Source organism: Saccostrea cucullata, unplaced genomic scaffold (assembly GCF_032062105.1).
Source record: "Saccostrea cucullata isolate Sc308-1 unplaced genomic scaffold, CSIRO_AGI_Scuc_v1 ctg1970, whole genome shotgun sequence".
In the NCBI taxonomy this organism is placed as follows: domain Eukaryota; kingdom Metazoa; phylum Mollusca; class Bivalvia; order Ostreida; family Ostreidae; genus Saccostrea; species Saccostrea cuccullata.
This window is the reverse complement of record NW_026940415.1, coordinates 11,989-35,967: the sequence shown is the minus strand read 5'-3', so window position 1 is coordinate 35,967 and position 23,979 is coordinate 11,989. Positions and strand designations below refer to the sequence as shown.

The window sequence follows — 23,979 nt, the reverse complement described above, 5'->3', positions numbered from 1 at the left end:
GCTTGTCTTCCTGCTTAGGACTTAGGAGGGAAAGAGAATTATAGCGAGGTCTACATTTTTGTTCTCCACAAGATAAATTCATGTAATACACAGGAAAATTGTCCACATATGTCAAACATGTTAAACATTAACCATTATTAAAACAACTTATAGTAAGCATCAATAGAAGTGTATCTACAAATATTCCAAAAATAAATGAAAAATATTGAAAGCAAAGAAAGTTGAAAATTTGAACTTTTTGAATTAGCTTCCGGTAGCAACAGGAAGTATTGACGACGAACGAAAAGTTGCGTCCTAGAAAGTATTGATCATCATCTATAAGGTCTGAAAGTTTCACATTGACATCTTTTACCGTTTTTGAGTTTAATCGTGAACAAGATGTTTTAAAATCCGGAAAATGGTCCAAATCCTGGCACCAGAGAGGAATTTCCAAAAATTGAAACTTTCAAGAGTATCTTACAACACATCTTTCTTGAAAATTTCATGTGATTCATGTGATTCTATCCTGTAGTTGTCTAGAAATCGTGTCATAAAAGTAATAAGAAAAAGAAAAAGAGCAATAACTATAAGGTCTTCCGTTCAGACGGAAGACCTTAAAATACAGTATAATCACTATAAAGTCTTCCGTTCTGAAACCGAAGACCTTTATAATAAAAACAGCATGTTAAAAAAACCTCGCACTGAAAATATGTACATTGAAAAATAAAAAACGCTTGCTGAACGACAGAGCAGATTGAAATGATCTTACTCAAAACCCCAATTCAGGTGGTACATGTTTATGACAATACACAAGAGGCCCATGGGCCATATTACTCACCTGAGCACTGTGGCTAGAAAAAAGCAAAATTGGTTTATATTTGAAAGGCTTAAATCCAAAAGAAGTCTGAAAACCAATCATGGCTTTGCTATTCTTGAGAAGAATTTTTAAGGATTTTCCTATATATTTCTATGCAAAACTTTTGTCGGCAATTTTGGCCCCGCCCTACCCTAGGGGGTCATGATTTGAACAAAGTTGAATCTACACTACCTTAGGATGCTTCCATATAAATTTGATCAATTATGGTTTTGCTATTCTTGAAAAGATTTTAAAAGAATTTTTCTATACATTTATTGACATTATGGGGTAGCTGTTACGTCCTTTACTTTGATTTGCATTTTCGTGGCTGCGTACATTTGCCGTATTATCAAACAGAAAATGAACTGGTCTTGCAGGATGCCTGTGAAGGGGAAAGACCTTGGGGGCTAGGGACAGAATAAGGCCGGGACAAAGACTAACTGCGGACATGAGGGCTGTACAATCGAGACGTCCCTGCCTTCCGACGTCAAACACTCCATCCATGTGAAGAGTAAGATCCCTGTGGCGGCGGAAGGCACAGTATACTACCTTCATAGTGTACGCTTGTCCAGATTCGAATCTTGGGTAGCCCTAATAACATGGATCTTCGGTGTTCCTTTTACTGGCTTCGCATGCATTATTCCGACTTTTTGATCTCTGTTTATGTCTTCTCCAGGCACATAGAAGAAAGTACGCTTTGAATGACATTTCTCGAAGTTTCCGTCAGGTGGCTTAGAAAAAGTTTTCTTTTTGAATTGAATTGAAAAATTTGGAGGCATTTGTAGTCAAAGCATTTCTCGTAAGCACTGCACTTGAAGCCATACGCTTGATTTCTCCAAACTCCCCGTCTCGTGGTCCTTTCCAATGCGTTGTCTCGAAGAAATGTTTTTTTTCTACTTGAAACCCGTAGTCTGCAACTCCATGAGCCACATCAGCAGTTGGTGTTTTCGATTTAAATTGACTTGCTGCACCATCCAAAAGTGGATCTGCTATTTAATCGTCAGTTTGTTTTCTGTCAAATGCTGATTGCCTATCATTACAAAATGATGCACTGCATGGCTATCATGTTTCCTATCGTCTGCAATGAAAATTAGGCTTTCGTGCATGACTTCTTCGCATTCCAAGCATCTGTAGTAGGCTACGATGGAGAAAAGGGTAACTTGATCATGAGACCAATGAGCACTCTGTGCCTTGTCTTTGAATGCACACATGTAATTCTCTGCAAAATCCATACAAAAGACAGTCCATTGGTTGCTTTTGAGATGAAGGAATTGATTGTATTGCCAATAGGCATTATGAAGATGTACACAAAAAGACCTCCAACTCACTTTTCAATTCTTGCATGAACACCTGCTGTGAACCCTTCTTCAGCTGAAAAGCTTTCCGCACTTTTTTCTTGACTCCATGTAGATACGACTGGTTTTCCCACTTATTCCATTCCATTGTAATGTTCCTTGCATTCATGAATGGAAGCAATTCATCATCCATTTTTCTCGTTCCACAAAGCTGACAGTTTCTTGAACACATTCAGTTTTGACTGATTTTGGCCTTAAGGAAGCAAATTAACTGAAACTCACAAGGGTATCAGTCGTCTGATTCAAGAAAATATTGTATGTTTCCATTAGGCTTGAGTGCATAATCTGTTTGTTTTCATTACTTTTTACATACACATGCTTTTTGTCTACATTAATGGTGGAATTGCTAAAGTCGTTGTAAAGTTTTCTACCTTGTTGTTGTTGTTCCATTGTTTGTTGATAATTCAATGTTGAATTGGTATATACACATGTATTTCCAGTAATGGTTTTAAACGGCTTTCTAAGTAACTTTTAAAGGTAAGAAATTTGTGAAGAAAAGTGTCCAGGTCAGCAATTTTTGAATCTTACGAGAAAGAGATATCACTATTGATAACACTATTTTGTCCAAATATAGAAGACAAAACAAACTCCCTGTCCTTTGTACTGCATCCACCTTGTCTTTGAAGTAGCGTCGTACTTTGTCTTTTAAGTGTTTAGTGCAGGTTTGTTGCAGACCGTCCTACCTTTCCGCGTTTGGCGTAATTCTTCCGCTTTTTACCACAAAAACGCTATTACGCCACTTATATTAATTTTACACTTTTGATATTTTTGATTAAAATCCATTATGATTTAATTCCTAAAGACCTTATTCTAAATTTCGCGCCACTGCGCAGAAAGTCGCGCATCTGCCTTGAATCAGATTGACGTAATTAAGTTAAACTGAAGAAGACTCATAATATTTTTTTAATCTAAACACATATTAACCAAATAAAGAAATATCACAGATTATCCTGGCGATAACAATTACTGCTTTAAATATAAATTAAGATTTACGACATTCACCGGAAGCGCATCTGTCAAAACAGACGACAATGTCTGTAAATAAAAATCAACGCAAAAAAGGTAAATTTATATCCCAAAAACATTTCGGCAATTCAGAAAAACGACGTCAAAATATCTTAAAAGCTCTATACTCTCAACACTCCTATATTTTTGAACACGACTACGCTTCTAAATTTCACGATCATGACAATTCTACAGACTACAGTACTATCGTCGATGTAAACAAAGAAGAGCCTGCTCATGTTGAAGACGGGTCACTCCCTGGGGTTGGAAAGTTAAAACTGTCGATTTTTTTTCGTTTTTTACTTCAAATATTTTATCCAACAACTCTACTGCCAGATGTACGAGAATGACATCACCTTGAAAAATACTGTTGGCGTGTTACCATCCGGGGTTTGCGGGCATTTGGTTGTTAAGTGTTTGACAGTCACCAATGATAACCATATGGGAGGCGGGGGGTATCATTTAGTGAGCTCATCGCTCACAGTACCTCATTTTCTTATTAATTTACATACACATTATTATCATGACTGTGTCATTGATACAGTATGAAAAGTGTAAATATTTACATAGTTCCATGTCTTCTAAATTAAATTTTGCAGGGCAGCCAAGAGAGTGTAAGATCGCTGCATGTTATGTTCGTTGACCCCCCACCCTCCTTCATTGCCGATAAACGGCAATTTGTCCAGGTATGGTACGAGGAATTATACTTATATTATTGTAAATTTGATAGTGAAAGAACTGAAGGAATTAAAAGAGCAGCGATCTTAACCTAGACCAAGTCTTGCCCGTGTCGAGACCTCATTGGTAGAGGTATTGTATATCTTTCATGTAAATTGTTGTATGCAATTGAGTTTGTGTACCGGTAGATAAATTATTTTGTATCATTTGATGATATAATTAAATGATTATGTTTGATATAACAATAAATTTACTTTCTAAAAACAGAGACCCTGGAATATTTAAAGTCAAGGTTCTCGACTGACATGTTTTAAACGGGCTCATCCGGAAAGGCCGCCCGATTTGGTAGCCTTAACCGACAAGAAAGGGGGTACTGAGGACCTATTCTAACCCGAATCGTGGAATAACAGATACGGCATTAGCGTCTTTAGGATTTTCTCTTTCCCATTCTCTAGGCCACCAAATAGATGAACATTTATTTAGTTGGTCTGGTACCTCTCTTCATATATGACCAAAAAGGGAAGATCACTGATCAGTGCGTGGATCTGAGCAAGTCAGCGTTGGTTTCTTGACGAATATGATTGTGGACCTCACAGATTTCCAACTGAAGTCGTTAACAGATGAGAAAACAACTCTTGGGGATATTATCGACAAAACAAAGGTAGAAAGGGTATTTTTCTTTAGAACACTAGATTCCTGCAACAACTACAAATCCTAATATATGAATTGCTCATGAGGAGAAAAAACATTCAGATAATTTGGACGCTAGAGCTTCTGTAGCTAAGGCTTTTAGTCAAGCAGATGTTTTAAACAATTTGTTGGAACAGGAAGAAAACCATCTTTCTCAAATGAAGAATCCAAAACAATGTAAAAATAAGGCATTCGTAGAAAAAAAAAGATACCAGATGATAAGAAAGAAGTAACTGATAGTAACCCACAATATGAGCAACAGAATGCAGTAACTAATGACGATGAGCTGGACAGTTCCTTACTTCCAGATCCTCTTCTTGACATAGATGAACCCTCTCTATAGGAAGATGGTCTTGGTGAAGTAATTCACACATACATTACCGGTTCGAGAACCCAAAATTTTATATACTAGTTCATAGAGGACACAATTTAAAAGAACTGATGAATTGTTTTAAATCACAGATGTTGATTTTGCCATTGACAAAATAACAGGTCATATCATTTTTCCAAATGATATTGAAGAAGCAAAATATATTGATGGCATAATGAGAGACATGTTAACGGAATTCTGGGACGATTTTAACGAGCAGTGTACAACTGGTAGTGATCTAAAGATAGGAAGAAGCTTCTAAATAAATTGCAAGTTTTTTGGCCCCATGGTCAATGGGTATGGTGTTAAGATGAGGCTCTGTAATAATTAAATAGTGAAAAACATTACATCTGTGAAAATCTTTTTTTCTACTCCTGGGTAATAAAAAGATGAACTATTAATATAGTTATTATTTGCACGTTTTATCTTTGCTTTTGCAGCCTATGCAGATTTTTCTCTTCCGAACTTGAAAAAAAATTCTCTAGGTTAAAATGCATTCGCTAAAATGTTTGTTATAATTTATTTCGAGTTTTTTTTTAAATGTAAATCCTTTTGTAGGAGCGATTTTGCAATCGCGTGCCACGTTTCGAGTATATTGGTCATATTCGTACTGGACATATTATTTGAATCATAACCCGATATGAAAATATTCAGTGTTTTTTATTTTTAGCACCAGTGACAAGTCGCCAAAATTTGAAGCGTAAAAATTAATCAACAGCTTTTTGACCCAAATTCGCAAAAATAAATCGACGTAAAAATTCCCAGATTTACGGTATATTTCTATGTAAAACTTTGATTCCCCATTGTTGCCCCACCCTTTCCCCGGGGGTCATGTTTTGAACAATATAGAATCTATACTACCCCAGGATGCTTCAAAATAAGTTTCAGCTTTTCTGGTTCAGTGGTTCTTGAGAAAAAGATTTGATCTGCACAAAACAGCTTGTCCAGTTGGGCAAGGGTGTCAGGCCAGTTGTTCATGATATATTAATTGCATTGTTGAGGTAGGTTTCATCACAATTCCTTCTCAACCTGAAAATATACATGAGACAAGTGTTAGTAACGATTAATAATATATATTATTTAGAAATAATTATATTTTACTTATTTATTAATACTCATATATTCAGCTTCCCCAATGATTTTCGTGATCAGTTCTTAAATGCTGCCACCATGTTTCTTTTCGATATAGTTTCTCCTTTCTTGAAAGGACCCCCTTCAGGATTTCATGACAAGGGCACGATCCATTTACTTTGAAGGATTATCCAACTGCTCCTTAAAAACTTTGGTAGCTTCTGACATACTGATTTTGTATGAAATATAAAATTAGCAAATTCTGAATTATAAAAGGTTTTTAAAACAAGAAAACAAAAATTTTGATCTTTTTTATATTTCGTGTTTTTTGTTTGAAAACTAAATGTATGACTTATCATATATATTGACCTGCAGTCTGACTTGGTTGGAAAACTTCAAGAGATTCCACTTTTCGTTTTTTAGGGGGGGGGGTACTTTTTCCTCTTGCATTTAGGCGCCATCTGATGTTCCTTTTCTTCTGTGATAATTTCTTGTTGAAATATCCGAAAAAATATCAGTATCTTTTGTTTCACCTACTTTCATGTGCAGATGGGTTTGTCAAAGGAAATTGGCCTCAAATAAACATTATATTGAACAATTTGTACACACCTATGACAAACGTGTACACTCTTCATCATTATTAACTGTGTGTTTTAATGTGATATAAAATAAATGAAACAAAGGTACCTTTTATGTGTCATACTCCAAAGTCAATTTAAACAGGAGAAAGGTCTACAGCCGTCCCCTTACACTCATAAGCAGATCTCGGACAGTAGAAAAACTAGTTTTCATTCCCCTATGATGTTATGTAATATAAATTGGAAAATTCAGAAATTCATCAGCACAGAGATACAAACTTGCTAACTATATGGTATTAATTTTCATACCATGAGCATATACTGTTCGAATCTTGTTTTCTTTAATTTCAGTTCATGTCTTAGTCCTCTTAAAAAAGGAGTAGTGTAGTGAATTTTTTGTATTAATGTCGGGTTCGGAGTACGAATGTTTTTAAAACATTAACGTTAAAAGTCAGTTATTATAAAAGTTTCTAAAATATCTAACGTCTGTTTAATTCCTTGGCAGCTCGGCACTCGTGGTGCACTTAGGACCCACACCAGAAGCACCACAACACTTGTAAATTCAGTGAAAATGTTTTAATCTGTTTGCTATGAGGAACAACAAGTTGATAGGTAGTTGTACGCTCTTAAGACAAATGAGATGCATTTAATCGATTGAAATTCCTTTCACAGTTTCTAACTGAGGGAACAAAACGAGAATAAATGGACCTTTGATGCAACTAACGGTCCTTTTCCATTCCACTGCTTCTTGAGCATTTTTACTTCCGATTTATGGGTTCTTCTTGGTTCAATTGGATATGGGTGTTCATTTTTGTAAAAGAGAATCCGTGTATTTCCGCCGCTGTCGGTACGATGATTTTATTTGTTTTGCTCACATTTAATGCAACAGCTCCCCCGTAGTATTGATTTATGATCCGGACTGCACTGCCATAAGGAAGGCTCCCACAACATAGGTTGTTTGAGAATCTTTTATGGCCACTTTTTTCCATTTTAGGGAGTATTTGTGTTCTTAAAAGGTGTTGTCCTGAGTCACATTCATAAAATAAGCTTGATCAAATACTGTTGAAACTTATGAAAGGAATGAATGAAAACAGCTTCTTTTTCAGGTAAAAGGTTGACAACTGAAGAGTTAATTAATTATGCGTCATCGAGTAATATTATAACATGAAAATTTAAACAATAAATTCTCGTTTCAAAATATATGTAATGAATTAAAGAAATCTCAGATGACCTGTGGTTTCTGGTCTCGAGCATCATAAGTTGTTAGATGAAAGAGCGGTCTCGCAGGCATTGGCGGAAGGGGAAGGCTAAAGCCCCCAGGATCACAGTATCGCATATTTGCGATTATCCTCCTTAAACAACATCCCTGTAAATTTTTGTGTTTAAATGATGTGACGGTATTCTTCTCTGCAGTGCAATGGTACAGCGGGACTATTGGGTTGTGAAACTCAAGATAATGGGCCCCGTAGGAACCAATCCTCTGAAATACGTGGGCCTTGATACACAGTTTATCACTGGACATTGCAGACCCTCACTCGGCCACTCCTTTCCAATCAGTTTCTCTAACTCTTTACAGTCCACTTCAGCTTTGAGGACGTCATCCATCTATCAATTATGAATTTGTATAACAAGGGTTAGAAAAGTATTGAAGCAAATTAATCATAAGTTTTTGTGATATTTTGGGTATCCATTCGCAATTTCCTTCATCATTGCATAATATTTCTAATTGAATAGACCTATTAAACGCAGACTAGAACGAAATGTATATGCTTAGCAAAACATCCACCTCCTTTACCGTCAACATCATGGCTGTAAGTTAACCGCGCAGTGATAGATTTTAAGAATATTGAACCCGATATAAATCATTATCTTGTCTCTACGATTTATTTACAAAGTATTATGTTTTACTTTTACATCAGTAAAATAAAATAAACGGTAATAAATAAATTAACACTTTAAAATAATTGTTGTTGATGTGAGTGTACGGTAGGATCTTTTGCCCCATAAAAATAACTGCAATGCAAATAAAATTCAAGTCAGAATTATTTCGGTTCATAAAACTATTATATGCAAATATCTACCAGTGATATTGACATTTTTTGTAATATATTTACTCACTAAAAATACTTGGGTAAGCTCTTTTTGGTATTGATGGCAATCCTGTTGTACTTCTTGCATCTGAAGATGTTAGCAATGATTGGGCAGATGAAGATGTTATAGATTTTTGGATGGATGCCTCTAAGTGGGTAGGTTGGGTCTGGACATGTTTCTGAGGAGGTGCCATTGAACGACGGACAGTTCCTGTGAGGGAGTAGTCCAAACGGGAGAATTTCTTGTTGGCCAATACTTCACCAATGGGCTATGTGCCTTGAATCCACTACTCTGCCTCAAAGGATCAACAGACAGGCATGAATTCCTGCTCCATAGAGCTCGACAATCTGTTTTTTAATACATGTAATTAGATTAATAATGAGACAAGTACATATACAACGGTGTGAAGTGCAAAAGGATTGGTATAAAACTAAACTTTACATCTCTCCTCATTCTCTCTAGAATTTTATGGGTATTACTCCCCTCCCGTGATTTCTCTCCTTTCAAGATCAAAGTTTCAATGTCCACTGTTTTTGTGGGAAACACAAAACCACAATTTTTACAAATCATCACTTTAACATGGCTCTCCTACTTACAGCTGGGATATCTGGGAATTTTTCAAAAATTTTTATATAATTATGTACAGGTCCACGTAAGAATCAGGCAGCCTATGTATAAAAGGTGATACATGAGGTTCTCAGAAATAAATGATTTTTCATTCACACATTTTTCTCAGGATATAAACCATGTATGCAGAGGAAAAAATAATTTGGGTCATTGTTACTATGGAAACCTGGACATAGAAATTTCCTTAGCAAAGGGCCAATTTTTCTTTATAGATTGACGAAATTTCACCCATTTTGAAGGCTTCATACAAACAATTCAAGAAAGAAATGTCATTCTTCCTTAGTGACACAAGAAAGATAAACTCTTGAAGTGTTCTGAAAATGTAATAACATTCTACAATTTACATTCTCTAATATATTTACAATAGATACTACAAGAAAGGCTTTCTTAAAATTTGAAGTAAAAAGTTTTGCAAATTTGAAATTTACTATCTGTTGCTAGGCAACAACAATGGATGCTTTGATAAATTAAAAATGGTTAAAGTCTAAAGCATTGGTAGAAAAATCACATAAATTGTAATCACTGAGTACCAAAAACAATTTTTAAATTAATAATATATAAAGCATTCTTCCTTGTGTACCTATGAATATTTTACAACAAGTTATCACCATGGCAACAGTCAATTTAACCCCTTTAATTTCCACGTGTAAGGATCAGGCAGGTCTCATGATAACTCTGATACATTTGACATTTTAGTTCCTCTACAGTAACGGGACTGTATTCCCGAGTTGGGAAAATTTTGTCAAGCTGAGAATCAGTAACACTTTAAATTTGCCCTCCAACTTCTATCAGTTTACTAAAGGAAAAAATATAAATATACATTTGAGGACAGAGGTGGTACTTTCCAGAAATTTTTTGAATTGTTTTAAAGAATGTTTAACAGAATAACCTGGTAATCCCTTTTAGTAGACTCATTCAAAAACTGTTCCACTGGATCTTCTTCCTCAATCTGAGTCGCCCGCGTGGCGCAGTGGTTAGAGCGTCTGCTCAAGAGTCGCGAAGCAAGGAGTTAATCCTTACGTTGCGGGTTCGAATCCTACTGTGGGACATGGAGGCCGGTCCTTCGGATGAGACCGTATAAACCTAGGCCCCGTGTCGTAGTAGGTGCTGGCACGAAAAAGATCCCTCACTGCTTAAAGGCCCTGAGTGGCGAGCATAGGACGGAATTTGTAGCCCTCCACCGGCAAGTGGTGGCGTCTCCATATGAGTGAAAAATTCTCGAGAGGGACGTTTCACAACATACAATCAATCCCCCATCTGATGTTGTGGATCCATGCATTGAATGATGTTAATCGTGCAACAATAAGTATTCTAAGCCGGTGTATTTATGAATGGAGAAATCTCCAATGTTAAGTCAAATGTCAACTTGTCCAAAAATTAGTGATTGGATTTTGATTCATGTTTTAAGCCAGATGCTATGGCATTCACAATTTTGAAAGCGGCACCATTGATCATCACAACAATGCACTAAGCAGTTGCTTAGTTTATTTACTAAATGCCCATACCCAGGGTTGGGGAGCAAAAATACATTTCAACTAATCAGTAATGTTCAGCAACGAACAGTATGTGTAAGCATCCTGGGGTAGTGTAGATATTCAATTGTTAAAATCATAACCCCCCCCCCCCCCCCGCGGTAGGGAGTGGCCACAATAGGGAATCCAAGTTGTACATAGAAATGTATAAAACAAATCTTTAAAAATCTTCTCAAGAACCAATGGGCCAGGAAAGCTGAAACTTATGTGTAAGCATCCTTGGGTAGAGTAGATATTTAATTTGTAAAATCATAACCCACCCCAGGGGTAGGGCGGGGCGGGACCACAATAGGGAATCCCAAGGTATAAATAAATAAATTAGGAAAAATCTTTTAAGAATCTTTTTCTCAAAAAAACACTTGGCAATGAAAGCTGAAACTGAAACTTATGTGAAAGCATCCTTGCTAGTGTATATTCTAAAGAATTAAAATCATGAAAGGGGAGGGCCAATTAACAATAAAAAGCCATTTTCTACTTTTAACTACCCGTATTAGTAGATCGTGAGCTGCAACTTGACACCGTTGCTGTATTGGTGATGCTGATGGGGAACTGGTTGTGGTAGAGGGTGAGCTGCGTTGACACTGTTGTAGTGTTGATTGCTGATGGGGAACTGGTTGTGTTAGATGGTGAGCTGTAAGTTGACAGTTGTATCGGTGATTGCTGATGGGGAACTGGTTTTGGTTGATGGTGAGCTACGAGGTGACACTGTTGTTGCTGATGAGGCACTTGTCGTAGTGACGGGTAAACTGATTGGTTCCGGATGATGTATCAACTGGACTTGTGATATTGATCTGTTTCCTTGCATCAACTAGGGAGTGGTGTACTATGTGTAGCACTTGCAGTCTTGTTTTGCATGGATGTTTGCCGTGGTCTCTTCACCAGTTGTGGAAGTGGTTCCTCTCTAGGATGGTTAGTATCAGTCTCTGGCTCACCAGTCCGTTGTGGTGGTTCGGTTGAGAGCGATTTTTCTAGTTCTTGAACTGTCTCCACAAACTTGTCCATTGATGTGTTGACGGTCAACTCTGGACAAAAAACCTCCCAGTGATGGTCTGGACAGCTGATTTTCCTTTAGTGTCTTTATTTTCCCATTAAGTCCTGAATTAGTGCCTTTGTTGCTTGTTGTTCCTTCTGAATTAGCCCCAAGGGCTTGGTTATTGCACTGATAGTCTCTGCCATCAGAGGTGGCAACACGTCTCCTGATCCAAGGACCTTCTCTGTCTGGACTGACACATTCCGTAGTCCTTCTTCTCTGTCTGGACTGTCACATTACCTAGTCCTTCTTCTCTGTCTGGACTGTCACATTACCTAGTCCTTCTTCTCTGTCTGGACTGTCACATTACCTAGTCCTTCTTCTCTGTCTGGACTGACACATTCCGTAGTCCTTCTTCTCTGTCTGGACTGTCACATTACCTAGTCCTTCTTCTCTGTCTGGACTGTCACATTACCTAGTCCTTCTTCTCTGTCTGGACTGACACATTCCCTAGTCCTTCTTCATGTTGCCTAATCTGGAGATTGATTAGATCTCGCTCATCGCCATTAACCTCCTCAAAGAAGCAGAGCACGTTTTGGCGATGTTGGATCCGATGAAAAGTCACCGGAACCCTCATGGAGCACTAATTTTTCTGCCTTTGGAACCTTAAGAGCAATTCTCTGTAATCACCAAAATATTTTGGCACGCATAGTTACAGATTTTGATTTTTATATCATAATTTAATACAGGTGTGTGAGTGATTGTAAAATCTAAAAATAGTTTTTGAATTGTAGCCTTGGTTGCCATAGAAACGGGATACAAACTTTCTCATTTTTGTAAATCATGAAAATCTGTACTTTTCATGAAAAACCATGTCTAGAAATGAACAGAGATATCTAAATTTGTGTTTATTGTTGTTATCCAATACCAGAGATTCAAACAACGATGTATACAATTCAATTTAAATTTAACACTCGTAAGTGGTCATGTTATGCATTGCAAAATGTCAAAAATATAGTATGTTTTGCTCAGTTTTTACAGACTTAAAACAAAAAAATGCACCCATCTACAAATTAATTAATAATAAAACATGAAAGGTTGATATTTGGTTATATTTAAACAATGAAAAAATTGATGGGCAAATGATTTGTGTAAAAGAAATTCAAAGGTGAATATTCATTTTTTCTGCATTTTGAAGCATTTTCTGCTTCAAATTACTTCCCTTGGATTACTCTCTAGCGTTTGGAGGTACAATATGTAGGCACTTGTAGTGGTAAATAAATGGTTTGGTGAGAAAACTTATCAAAGCGGGTCCAGGGTGAGGATTGTCAGTGTGGAAGAAGCAAAAAAGGCCAAGATATAATGCATAAGAAGACAAGAGGTAATTATAAATATTACAAATTCTAAGTATGTATACTTTTTTCTCCATTTTATTGGCTTGCATGCATATAACCCGAGATTCCTCTGCTATGAAAATTGTGACACCTGAAGGGACCTCTGCCCTGCCTCTTCCCGGTACATTTTACAATAAAAAATTACATAAAAATACATGTTGATTGCAGACCATAAAGAAATCAGATAAGACACAATCTCCTTATATATTATTTATAACAAGGTCCAGTACATTCAATTGATTTAGCTTGATACATGTAGCTAGCTAGGCCTTTGTTTCAAAGCAGCTTTTCACATTCTTTTCTTTTTATTAAAAAAAGACGAAAAAATCGCAAGTAAATGACTACACATATATTGATATTTATCAGTTATACTAGGGAGGTTTTTAAAAACACTTAAAGCAGAAATAATTTGAAATTTTTTTTTTTTTGGAGGGGGATGTCTCCTTCTGCAGGTTTGAACAAATTGTCCAAATGGGATAATTATAATAGCTGAGTGTGAAATATATCCTAAATGAAATGCAAATTTTCAGTGCAAAAAGAGCAGGGGAATTATATTTTGAATTTTTTATTTTTTTTTCTTGCAATTCTTCAATGCGTCAAGGGGGAATCCATTATCTAAACAGGAAAAATACAGAAAAATTGCCTGCGATTGTCCAAAAGTCAATGCTTTCCATATAAATTTATTGGACTATAAAAAAAAAAATAGAAGCCAAATATTTTGCACTACTAATTTCTTTACCATGCATTCATAGCATTATCATGATTATTGATCACTTTGCATGAGATGATATACTTTTTCCAAAATACAATGTATATCATTCTTTGTTTTAGATAATATTAATTCAGAACATGTATATCTATTCTTCTAAGTCACTTGCGCGGTGCAGTGGTTAGAGCTTCTGCTCTAGAATTGCAAAGTAAGGAGTTTATCCTTACATTGCCGGTTCGAATCCCACTGTGGGACGTGGAGACCAGTCCGTCGAATGAGACTGTACAGTATAAACTGAGGTCCCAAGTGGCAGTAGACAATGGAACAAAAAAATCCCTCACTGTTCAATGGCCGTGAGTGATGAGTATAGGACAAAATTTGTAGCTCTCCACCAGCAAGTGGTTGTGTCTCCATATTTATGTTCCCCAAACGAAGTTGGGGAACATATTGTTTTTACTCTGTTTCTTATTATTATTATTCTTCTTATTATTATTTTTCTTCCTGGGAAAATTTTGTCCGCGAGTGATCTTGTAAACTACACATCCGACTTAGGTGAAACCTTTTTAGGATAAGTAGGCATGTTATGTAGATTTGCGGAACGAAGGTCATTTTGCGCGCACGTGCTTGCAAGAGCGCGCACGTGCAACACGTGAAATGACCAATATAATGGATATAGCCCTAATCTTTTTATTTTTTGATGAAATCTTTTGAAATTTATAATGTAGGGGTATATTAGTAGCGTAGACAAGATGAGATGGTCAAAATAGCAAGATGTCACGCGCATGCACGTGCGCTTCGCTCTGATTGGCTGAAACTAAATTCTCATTATCTTTCTTGTTTTTTGATAAAATCCTTTGAAATTTTGAACATAGTCAAACATTATGAAGATCTACAGCATGATATATAAGAATTATTATAAAAGCATGCGCAAGCACGTGTTCTGCAATCTGATTGGCTGAAACTTTAAATGCCTATAACTTTCTTGTTTCTCAACAAAACATGATGAAATTTAGAATATGAATAGGTATAATGGATTCCTACGTGATACTACTACGTTTGCATGCACTTGCGCATGCGCAATGAGTAAAATGATCAATATATTTGAAGAACTGTGACATAAATATTTTTATGATTTTTTATTGGTTCTTGGAATATATAAAGAAATGTTAATGATTTAGCAACATGCAGTTATCACCTTGCATGTGCAAGCACGTGCTTTTGGGTGCAGTGCGTTAATTGACAAAAAGTTTATATCATTGTAGCTTTTAAAATTCTTTTATGAAATCCTGCAATACTGAGCATATTAAAAAGGTTTTAAAGGAAATTGGCACAAAAAAGGAGCTGGGGAGCGTTTGGGGAACATCTGTAACGGTCCCCGTTACAATTAGAACTAGTTGTTATTGTATTAAAAATTCTTCAGACTGAGGGACATTATACAATCAACTTATTCTTTGTAACATTAAGTTAAAGTTTCCCTTTTCAGAAAAGAAAAAAAATCCCAGGTGTATAAAAATATCTGAAGATATATAATCCTGGTATAATCATGATTAAAAATTTGTGTTTAACAGTAAATCCATATACATTACAGCCATATTATATATTACACCTACTCCAGGCCTATATATAAAACTATCTAATATATAGATTGATGTTTATTATAAAATTAATTTTTATCTTGAATTTAGTGATTTTGAACAAAATTAGATTATATTCAATTTTTTTTTCAAAGGGTTTACCAAAGAGGATGAAAAGGAAAAGGAACAAGAACGTATACACATGTAAATCATGGCTATAACAGAATTCAAATGAAACCTTGAAGTTAATTTTGGAAAAGACCATTTCAGGAATTGGGACAGCTGATAGATGCATTTCTCTTCAAGGTAACCAGTTTCAAAAATCAAATCTAAATAGTTAGAAAAACGCACTACTACATGTAGTACATGTGTATGGTCTACTTATCAATCTTTTATTGATCAAAATGATTTTTTAAATCATTATAATATATGCATGTATCAAAGAAAACATGTTTGACTGGAACAACTGTCATAATGATCATTAGAAAAACACCTTTCTTGATTTAGGGTTTGCTTTTACATTTATGTGTATATCCCCCCTTCAAAGAATGGAGGGCATATCGCTTTGCTGTCGGTCCATTCAGTTTCCGTTCATTTTCTTCACAATTACCGTTGCACATGCTGAAATAAAATTTTGCATACAGGTATATCAGATGAATATCTAGGCCAAGTTCAGTTTTGGGTAAAATCACCCTTTTTCACAGAGTTATACACCTTGAACTTATAAAAATTCCAATTATTTGCAGTTTCCATTCATTTTCTTAGCAGAGGTTGCACATAATGAAATGAAATTTAGTACACAGATTCATCAGATATTTATGGTTTGGGTATGATCGCACTATTTTTCACAGAGTTATACACCTTGAACTTATAAAAAATTCCAATTATTTGCAGTTTCAATTCATTTTCTTTGCAGAGGTTGCAAATACTGAAATGAAATTTAGCATACAGATTTATCAGATGAATACCTGCAGTAGGTCAAGTTCTATTTTGAATACGATCGCACCATTTTAGACAGAGTTATGCCCTTTGGACTTAAAAAGGTTCAATGGGGGGGGGGGGGCATAAGTGTTTTACAAACATCTCTTGTCAATTCAGTTTGATATTTGTATTCATTTTAAGATATTGAAAATTGTATTTACTTCTGCAGGTAGAAAAAAAAACATCTTAAATATATGAGTGGAGATGCAACATCAAGAAGTTTATAATGAAATCATGCAGTGACGTGCAAAGCTGAATATCACAAAATTTCCAAACAATGGTGAAGCCTGAAGTTGGAGATATGGCATCGAATTTTTTTCTGCATAAAGTACCAAGGTGTCCGTTACTAATAATTTAGTTTCCCAAATGAGGGGCACTGTAGCTGTCTTGTCAGAGTGATTTTCCTGAAGATGAAATTGGAAATGAGAATATTCATGTGTGTCTTCATATTGTAAATTTTCGAGATTCAACCATATTTCTAATAACTCATTGAGGTCATTATTTAAGGAAGCTCTTATCAGCAGTCAGCACACTAAAGAGCTCTACTTGAAGGAGTAGTTTTATGCAGTAAGAGTGATCTGCCCTTAGAAGTCAGATAGGAAAAAATTTGGTTGCTTAATTGCCATTTATTTCACAATTTGTAATAGATTAAAATATTTTTACTAGCATTATCTTAGGCAAAGAATAAGTAATTGAATTAATATTCACATTAATTTTCCCAATGGTCAACGACAGTGTTATCTGTTCATGAATAATTGCAAATAAAACTGCACATTATCGTCCCTGAATTATAGGTGGCGCATGACACGTTTAAGTTCATGACTATTCGTACCTTTAATTTTAGAGAGTGTCGACGTAATTTCGACCTTGTAATATCTTGCTATTTTGATTAGATTTTGTAGATATAATGGCTGATTACGGATCGTGGGATTTACCCACACTTAGAAAAGAGCTACGGAAACGAAATGCTCGCATTTCCGGCCGCAAAAGAGAATTGGTTGAAAGGTAATACTTGCGGGCATCTTCTTAACCATAATTTTCTCTGTCGAACACAGAATCGTGATTAAGACGTTATCGGTACCTGATATTCTTTATAATTTCAATAAAAGTTCTTCAAAAGCATATTTCATGTAGACTTTTGCGAGATTAATTACAATTTATACTGTCTACATTGTTATTTCAATGTCAGTCTGAGTCAGTTTTTTGACGCATGTCATTGTCAATCTCTATTAGGCGAAGCCAAAGGCTCTTTACGTTTTAAACCTTTATAGTTGAATTTTATCAATGCAGATAAAAAGTTTAAAACGTAAAGAGCCTTTGGCTTCGCTTACATAAATAATTCAGTTAAGAGTGGACTTTTTAGTTATATACAATATTTGTAACATAATAGGCCAGCACTGTATAACTGGTAAATGTTAGTAACATGATGCATTTAAGTTACATATGTTGTATAGAACGAAAAAGACCATTCTTAGAATTATGTAGGCTTAGCTTACAGGCGCTTGACGTTTAAAACTTTTTATAAATTTACTGTTACCTGACTGCACTGCCTATCACCTAGTATAGGCCCCAAAGTAAAAAAAAATTAGGCCTGAGAGAGAGAGAGTGAGAGAAAGAATCATGGATGAGAAACCTCTGTTTAAACCATATACATGTAACTATTGCAGTCAGAGACATTATACATTTATTGAATGAGTTCGAGGGCAACATGCGTTTTGTCGGACCCAAGGACCAAACTGTCTGCCTGAGGCCGTTAGGCCGAAGGCAGACAGTTTGGTTCGAGGATCGACAAAACGCATTTTGCCCGAGGACTCTGTCAATAAATGTTTTGTTATACCTTTCATTTCATTTTTTTGACATACATGTATTTTCTATTATATTCAGTGATGTAACATCAGGTCTGTCACTGTTTAATACCAACGAATGAAAATGAGATTAAGCTCCTCCCATTCTGTGACGTAAGCGGTCCAACATCTCTCCGAGCGGTCCAACATCTCACTCAGCGGTCCAACATCAATTTTTTATGCCCGCTCAGCAAAACATTAAAAATGTTAAGACTTTTTTTCGTATAGATTTGTATAGGAACAAATTTTTAAAGGTATAACAAATAAAATATGTCTCTGATTGCAGTACATATAAAAATATGTAACAGTTTAGTTTTTTTTTTAATTTTAAGTTATATCTATAAATACATTCACAAGTGTTCCCCTTCAACATATTTCAGACTTCAAGCATATGACAGGAATGCAAATTTTGGTGCTACAGAAAGAGTAGAGAGAAATATTGTATGCAAGTTCCTTGTTATGAAAAGTTTAAAGATATTAACAAAGATACACAGATAGTGGAAGTGAGAGAAGAGGCAGTGAAAGCATACCTAGAAAGAATGAACAAAAGTGTTGATAGCAATGTGATGTACATATATGAGAGCAAGTTTCTGAAGTATGTGAGACTCTGTGCTGAAAACAACTTTTACTACATCAAGGCAGAATGCAAGGCACAGATGAAGAAGAGTGTGTCATATAAAGTGGATGTGTGTGTTGATATGGATGGATGTATTGTTGAAAGTCAGTGTGAGTGTGCTGCGGGTATGGGCCCAACTGCTGCGTGCAAGCATGTGTGTGTGGTATTGTTCGGTTTACAAATGTTCAGTAAAAGTCTAGACATTGTCACAGAGGAGACATGTACGCAGAACCTACAAACTTTCCATCACACTAAAGTATACAAAGGCAGTCCAATTAAAGCAAATGACTTGCCTTTAGCGGGTGAAGTGGATGTCAGTTACGATCCACGACCCAGGGCATATCGGAATATGCCTGGATACCCTGATACCTTCAGAAATGTCTGGGTAAATCATCCTAACATTAGTGATTTGGCTGTCTCACAAATCTTCCCACTAGCAAACACCATTGGGTTAGAAAAAGATCATGACTATTTCAGTCATCCTTTGTCATACATATGGTTACAAAACATGAATATAACAAAAATTTCAGATGAAGATATTGTCAAGTTAGAAGAGCAAACACGGGGACAAAGCAAAAGCACCATCTGGCGTAATGAAAGACGAAAGAGAATTCACTCATCCAACTTTGGTCGAGTTTGCAAGGCTACTGATAAAACTGATTTTTCAAAACTGGCTGAAAATTTAACTAAGCATGTGCCTGAAATTCGTGTACCAGCTATTTTGCATGGTAGGTGTTATGAGTCAGTGGCGATAAAAAAGTTTGAGGAAAAATTTAATGTTAAAACCTCAAAATGTGGAATATTTGTTTCAAAGTTGCATCCTTTTATTGCTTCTTCACCTGATGCCATCTTGGACCAAAGTACACTTATTGAAGTTAAATGCCCCTACAATGCAAAATACAGCAAAATATCAGAGGAAACTGTCTCCTATTTACAAAATGTTGATGGATGTTTAGAGCTAGACAATACTCATGACTACTTCTATCAAATTCAAGGGCAACTCTTCTGTTCAAACAGAACATGCTGTTATTTAGTTGTTTACACATTGAAAGATCTCAAAGATATCTCAATTCAAAGAGACCAAACATTCATTGACAGAATGTTGCAGAAATTAATTTCATTTTTTGACACATACTTCAAGACTGCTGTTCTTAAGAACTTTTATTACCATGACAACAAAATGAACTAAATTTTTGAAGTTGTTAACTATGACATGAATGGACCTTCAGGCACTGCCACACATAAGCATTTTTTATGTTGTACATAGAAATTTACATTGGTTACATGTTCATACATTGATACCTATACTCTATGTGTTCATTGTACATGTACCTCAATACATGTAGATCTATTCATATGATTATGTAACTAGCTTTAAGACTTTAGCTATACAGATACTTGCAACTAATTGAGAATTTTTAAATCAATAAATAAACTGACATCTCCAAGTTTATGGGTTATATTAGGGTATTATGTAAGAATAATGCACAAAATGTAAAATAATTTTCACCACCTTGTTATCAGTAAAGAAGTTCATTACATAGGCATGTGAATTTTTTTTTTCAACCAGTCTGTATAAAATTTTATTAACAAAGTGTCAAAACTTCCCAATAAAAATGTTCTAATATATTTAATAGTTTGGTATGACTCTGTGAACCAATCAGCTTATTCATTTTCATTGAACACAACATTATGCATGTTTGGGAACAATGCATTTTTTGAAATTACACAGTGTGAAACATACAAATAAAATTTCACTGGCCAATTTTGTCTCAGTTGTATTTAAGGGTGTTTTCAGAATTTTGTATGTCTTTCCTAACCCTATCAGCCGCTCAATATGAACTCTTTTGCTAGAGATTTTGCGATCACGCAAAACTGTCTTTCCAGACATTCTGTTTTTTTGTTTAAAAAATGATGGAATGTTTACGGTTACGTCTTTGGGAGCAAATAAATCTTGTACATTGAATCCCTTGTCTGCCATAAGAGAATCGCCAGGTTCAAATAAGTCAGCACTTAACAAAGGACTCCGTTCAACAAGCTGTCTGTCACTAGCAGACCCTCCATAAGCAGGTGACACATATGAAATTAAACCCCCTGGAGTTGAGCCTACGAGTACTTTGACAGTATTTCTATTTTTATACGTAGAGAAGGTTGCTTGCTGGGCAATGGGGGGTTTAGGTTTCTTTACAGGAATTTCTGTTCCATCAAGTAGTACTCGTGTAGAGGGGAATTTACTGTAAAAATCAGATGGAGAGAAAAAGGTGACCAGATCTTTTTCCGGCCAGAAATTCAGTTCCCTCCACTGTCTCGACATAAAGTTCACCCAAGTAATCCAAATATTCTCAACAGTTGTTTGTGATATTGAAAATAATCTACTTAATTCAAAATTGGGCTTATGTTGCCTCAACTTAATCAGTGTCAAAAAGAGCTGATTTTCAATGGACATATTTTGAACCTGATTATAAACATAATTGAGATGAAAGGCTGCTTCACCAAGACTATACAGTACATGTAAAAAGTCTGTGTAGGAACTCAACCCTGTATAAAACATGATGCCTTCATCATCATACATGAAATTTTCAATACACATGATTGGCAATTTTGCTGTTTGACTTGACGAATCTATAAAAAGAGGTGCAACAGTAGCACTTATATCAATATTATTAATATCACTAGGGCAAAACTTTTCATCCTCCACTTCTACACTGTTGCCCACTTCATAAACATTGCAATCATCTGAAACCATTTCTGAATTTTCATGGTCGCCTTTCTCCATTTTGGCACGGCGGGCCACTACTCTTTTGCTCCTCTCATCAAAATTAATAGATGGCGACTTGGTCCAGGGGAAAATGGAGGGGACTGCCTCAGGTTTTCTTTGCCTCCTTAGTGGCTCAGTGCCTATCAAATTATAAAAAAAAAATTATTGTGACCTTAATAATAAAAATGTTTCGGAGGAAAAAGACATGATATTTCAGATTTCAGAGATGTTAAAATATTTCAATTCAATCAGATAAAAACTAATATTAAAGATATATGTATTGTAATGCTTATCGTGTCCAATGGTGTCTTCCTCATCCACTCATCAGGAGCTTCCAAGAGAGCATGACTGTAGAATGACTCTAATTCCTTGAAACATCTTGATGAATTATGACATAACAAAATAGCCATGAAATAGCAAACTTGGTATTTTTCAATATATATTTCACAAGTTTGACCACTCCATCGCATATTTTGATAATATCAAACCGTTTAATATCCAGATACTGCGCTGGGAATGGAAAAGAAAAGCACTTGTCAACATGAAAAAATAAATGGAGATAATAAGTAACACATCATGCAAATGAGAAAATGAAAAAAAAATTAAATTCTTTGTCATATCAGCTGTTTCAGCTATTCGTTTCAGTGTCAACTATGAACATGTGTAACAAAAGTAAATAAAATATTGTTGTCAATATCATCAATATGCTTTGATAAGGTCTGCATATGATATAAACTGATAAAAGCATTAAATTATCTTTCTGCCCAATTTCTCAGTATGGCTTGTCATTTAAGGGAAAAAATTAATGAAGTCTTTCACTTTCGCTGTATATTTAAAACTATTTGATTTTGTTATACACGTTTCAAAATTCTCTTGTGAAGTTGTGTGTCCGTCGCGTTATTATTTCACAGCTGTTATGATTTATAGACAAATTATTATTAATTGATAAAATATTTAAATGCAACTACAAATGAAGTCATATAATCTTACTAACCGTGCTGTGTTTCGCAGGTAAAATCTTCCTCACGGAAGTGTTTGTGGCACACAACACTGAATGGCTGTGGCGTCCAATATTTATACGTAATATCGTCATCGTTTCTTCGAATGGCTCGAATCCACAGCTTTTTTATCTTCTCTTCCTTTGGGAAACTTAATCCTCCTCTCGTGGAGCAACCAGGCACGCAACAGCAAGTAGGCATTGGATGTTTATTTTGACGAACTTTCAAAATAGTTCAGTGACTAAGCGAAATCGAATCGAAACCGGAAGTAAATATGAACCTTAGCGTGTCGGGCGCCACCTATAGTACAGTAAGGGGCAAGAACTGACAAATATTTGCAATTCATAACTTTATTCTAGTAGATATAATGCAGGTACTTGTTGAAAATGAACTAATAGTCTCAATGTGCATACCTTTATAAAGTTTATAATTTTTTTCCTTAATTGAAAGTCTGCAGATCACTTCTTGATACACATATTGTTTAGAGCTTCTTTAAATTTCACATGATATGGTTTGCTGATTAAAATACATTGTAGTTGATAATTTTGATAAAGGTTTGAGAAAAAAAATAATTCATAAGCCAACAAGACTTGTCTTCATTGTAATACTTTGTAGCCTTTTGTGCTATCATATATAGCAAGTAACTACTTAATTTTTTGTGTGTTTTGTATTGCAGTATTTGTTTCATGTTCATATATTATTAAAAAATATCATTTAGAAAATATGATGCAGCCTTTTTAAATGCATAATCAGTAATAGAGGACTGCTATTTTTGTGTTTTGCTTTAACATGGGAGGGGGGGGGGTTCTATATTCATGATCATAATCTCGCCTATTGATATGAATATATAATTCTTTAATGGTTCAGCTGACAATTTCTTATTGATTTTACAAATTTTAAGCTTAAATTCGTTGAATTTTATTCTAAAAAGAAAAAATATATCTTGTATATATGAAATGTTCATCAAAGCTGTTTTTTGGCGAAATGCCAATTTTATGATTATTCATTTTGTTATAGTCAACATTTGGTGTTATTTGCCCATTAATGTTTTTGAATATTTTCATTATTTGAGACAAGAACCTTCAGATGAAATAAGTGATACATTGTGAAAGTTCTGCAAAATTTTTATTTTTCTTCCCAAAATGTTGTTATTTTTCAGTTTTGACTAAATTTCGAAAAGTTGATATTTTGCCATTGTTTGACAAAGTATTACAAAATTTGTAAATAATTATTTAACATATTAAAGATATCCATTGAAAGTGTTGATGTTGTAGTTTTATAAGAAATTAGCAACAGAGTTCTA

At 35.2% G+C, this 23,979-nt stretch overlaps 1 protein-coding gene across 1 annotated transcript; it reads right to left on the bottom strand.

Moving 5' to 3' along the window:
* Positions 1-20,610: 20,610 nt before the first annotated feature.
* Positions 20,611-22,877, bottom strand: LOC134255372 (uncharacterized). The gene is made up of 2 exons (XM_062737888.1): positions 22,673-22,877; positions 20,611-21,818 (listed from the first exon to the last, which is right to left on the bottom strand). Exons 1-2 carry the CDS (start codon positions 22,875-22,877, stop codon positions 20,611-20,613), a joined length of 1,413 nt encoding a protein of 470 aa, XP_062593872.1.
* Between the last annotated feature and the right edge of the window lie 1,102 nt (positions 22,878-23,979).

Excerpts from the sequence above, each read along its gene's own strand:
- LOC134255372 (XM_062737888.1), bottom strand. The coding sequence starts at position 22,877 with ATGCCTACTTGCTGTTGCGTGCCTGGTTGCTCCACGAGAGGAGGATTA. Across the intron at positions 21,819-22,672 it reads TACCTGCGAAACACAGCACG|GCACTGAGCCACTAAGGAGG; the intron begins GTTAGTAAGATT and ends ATAATTTGATAG.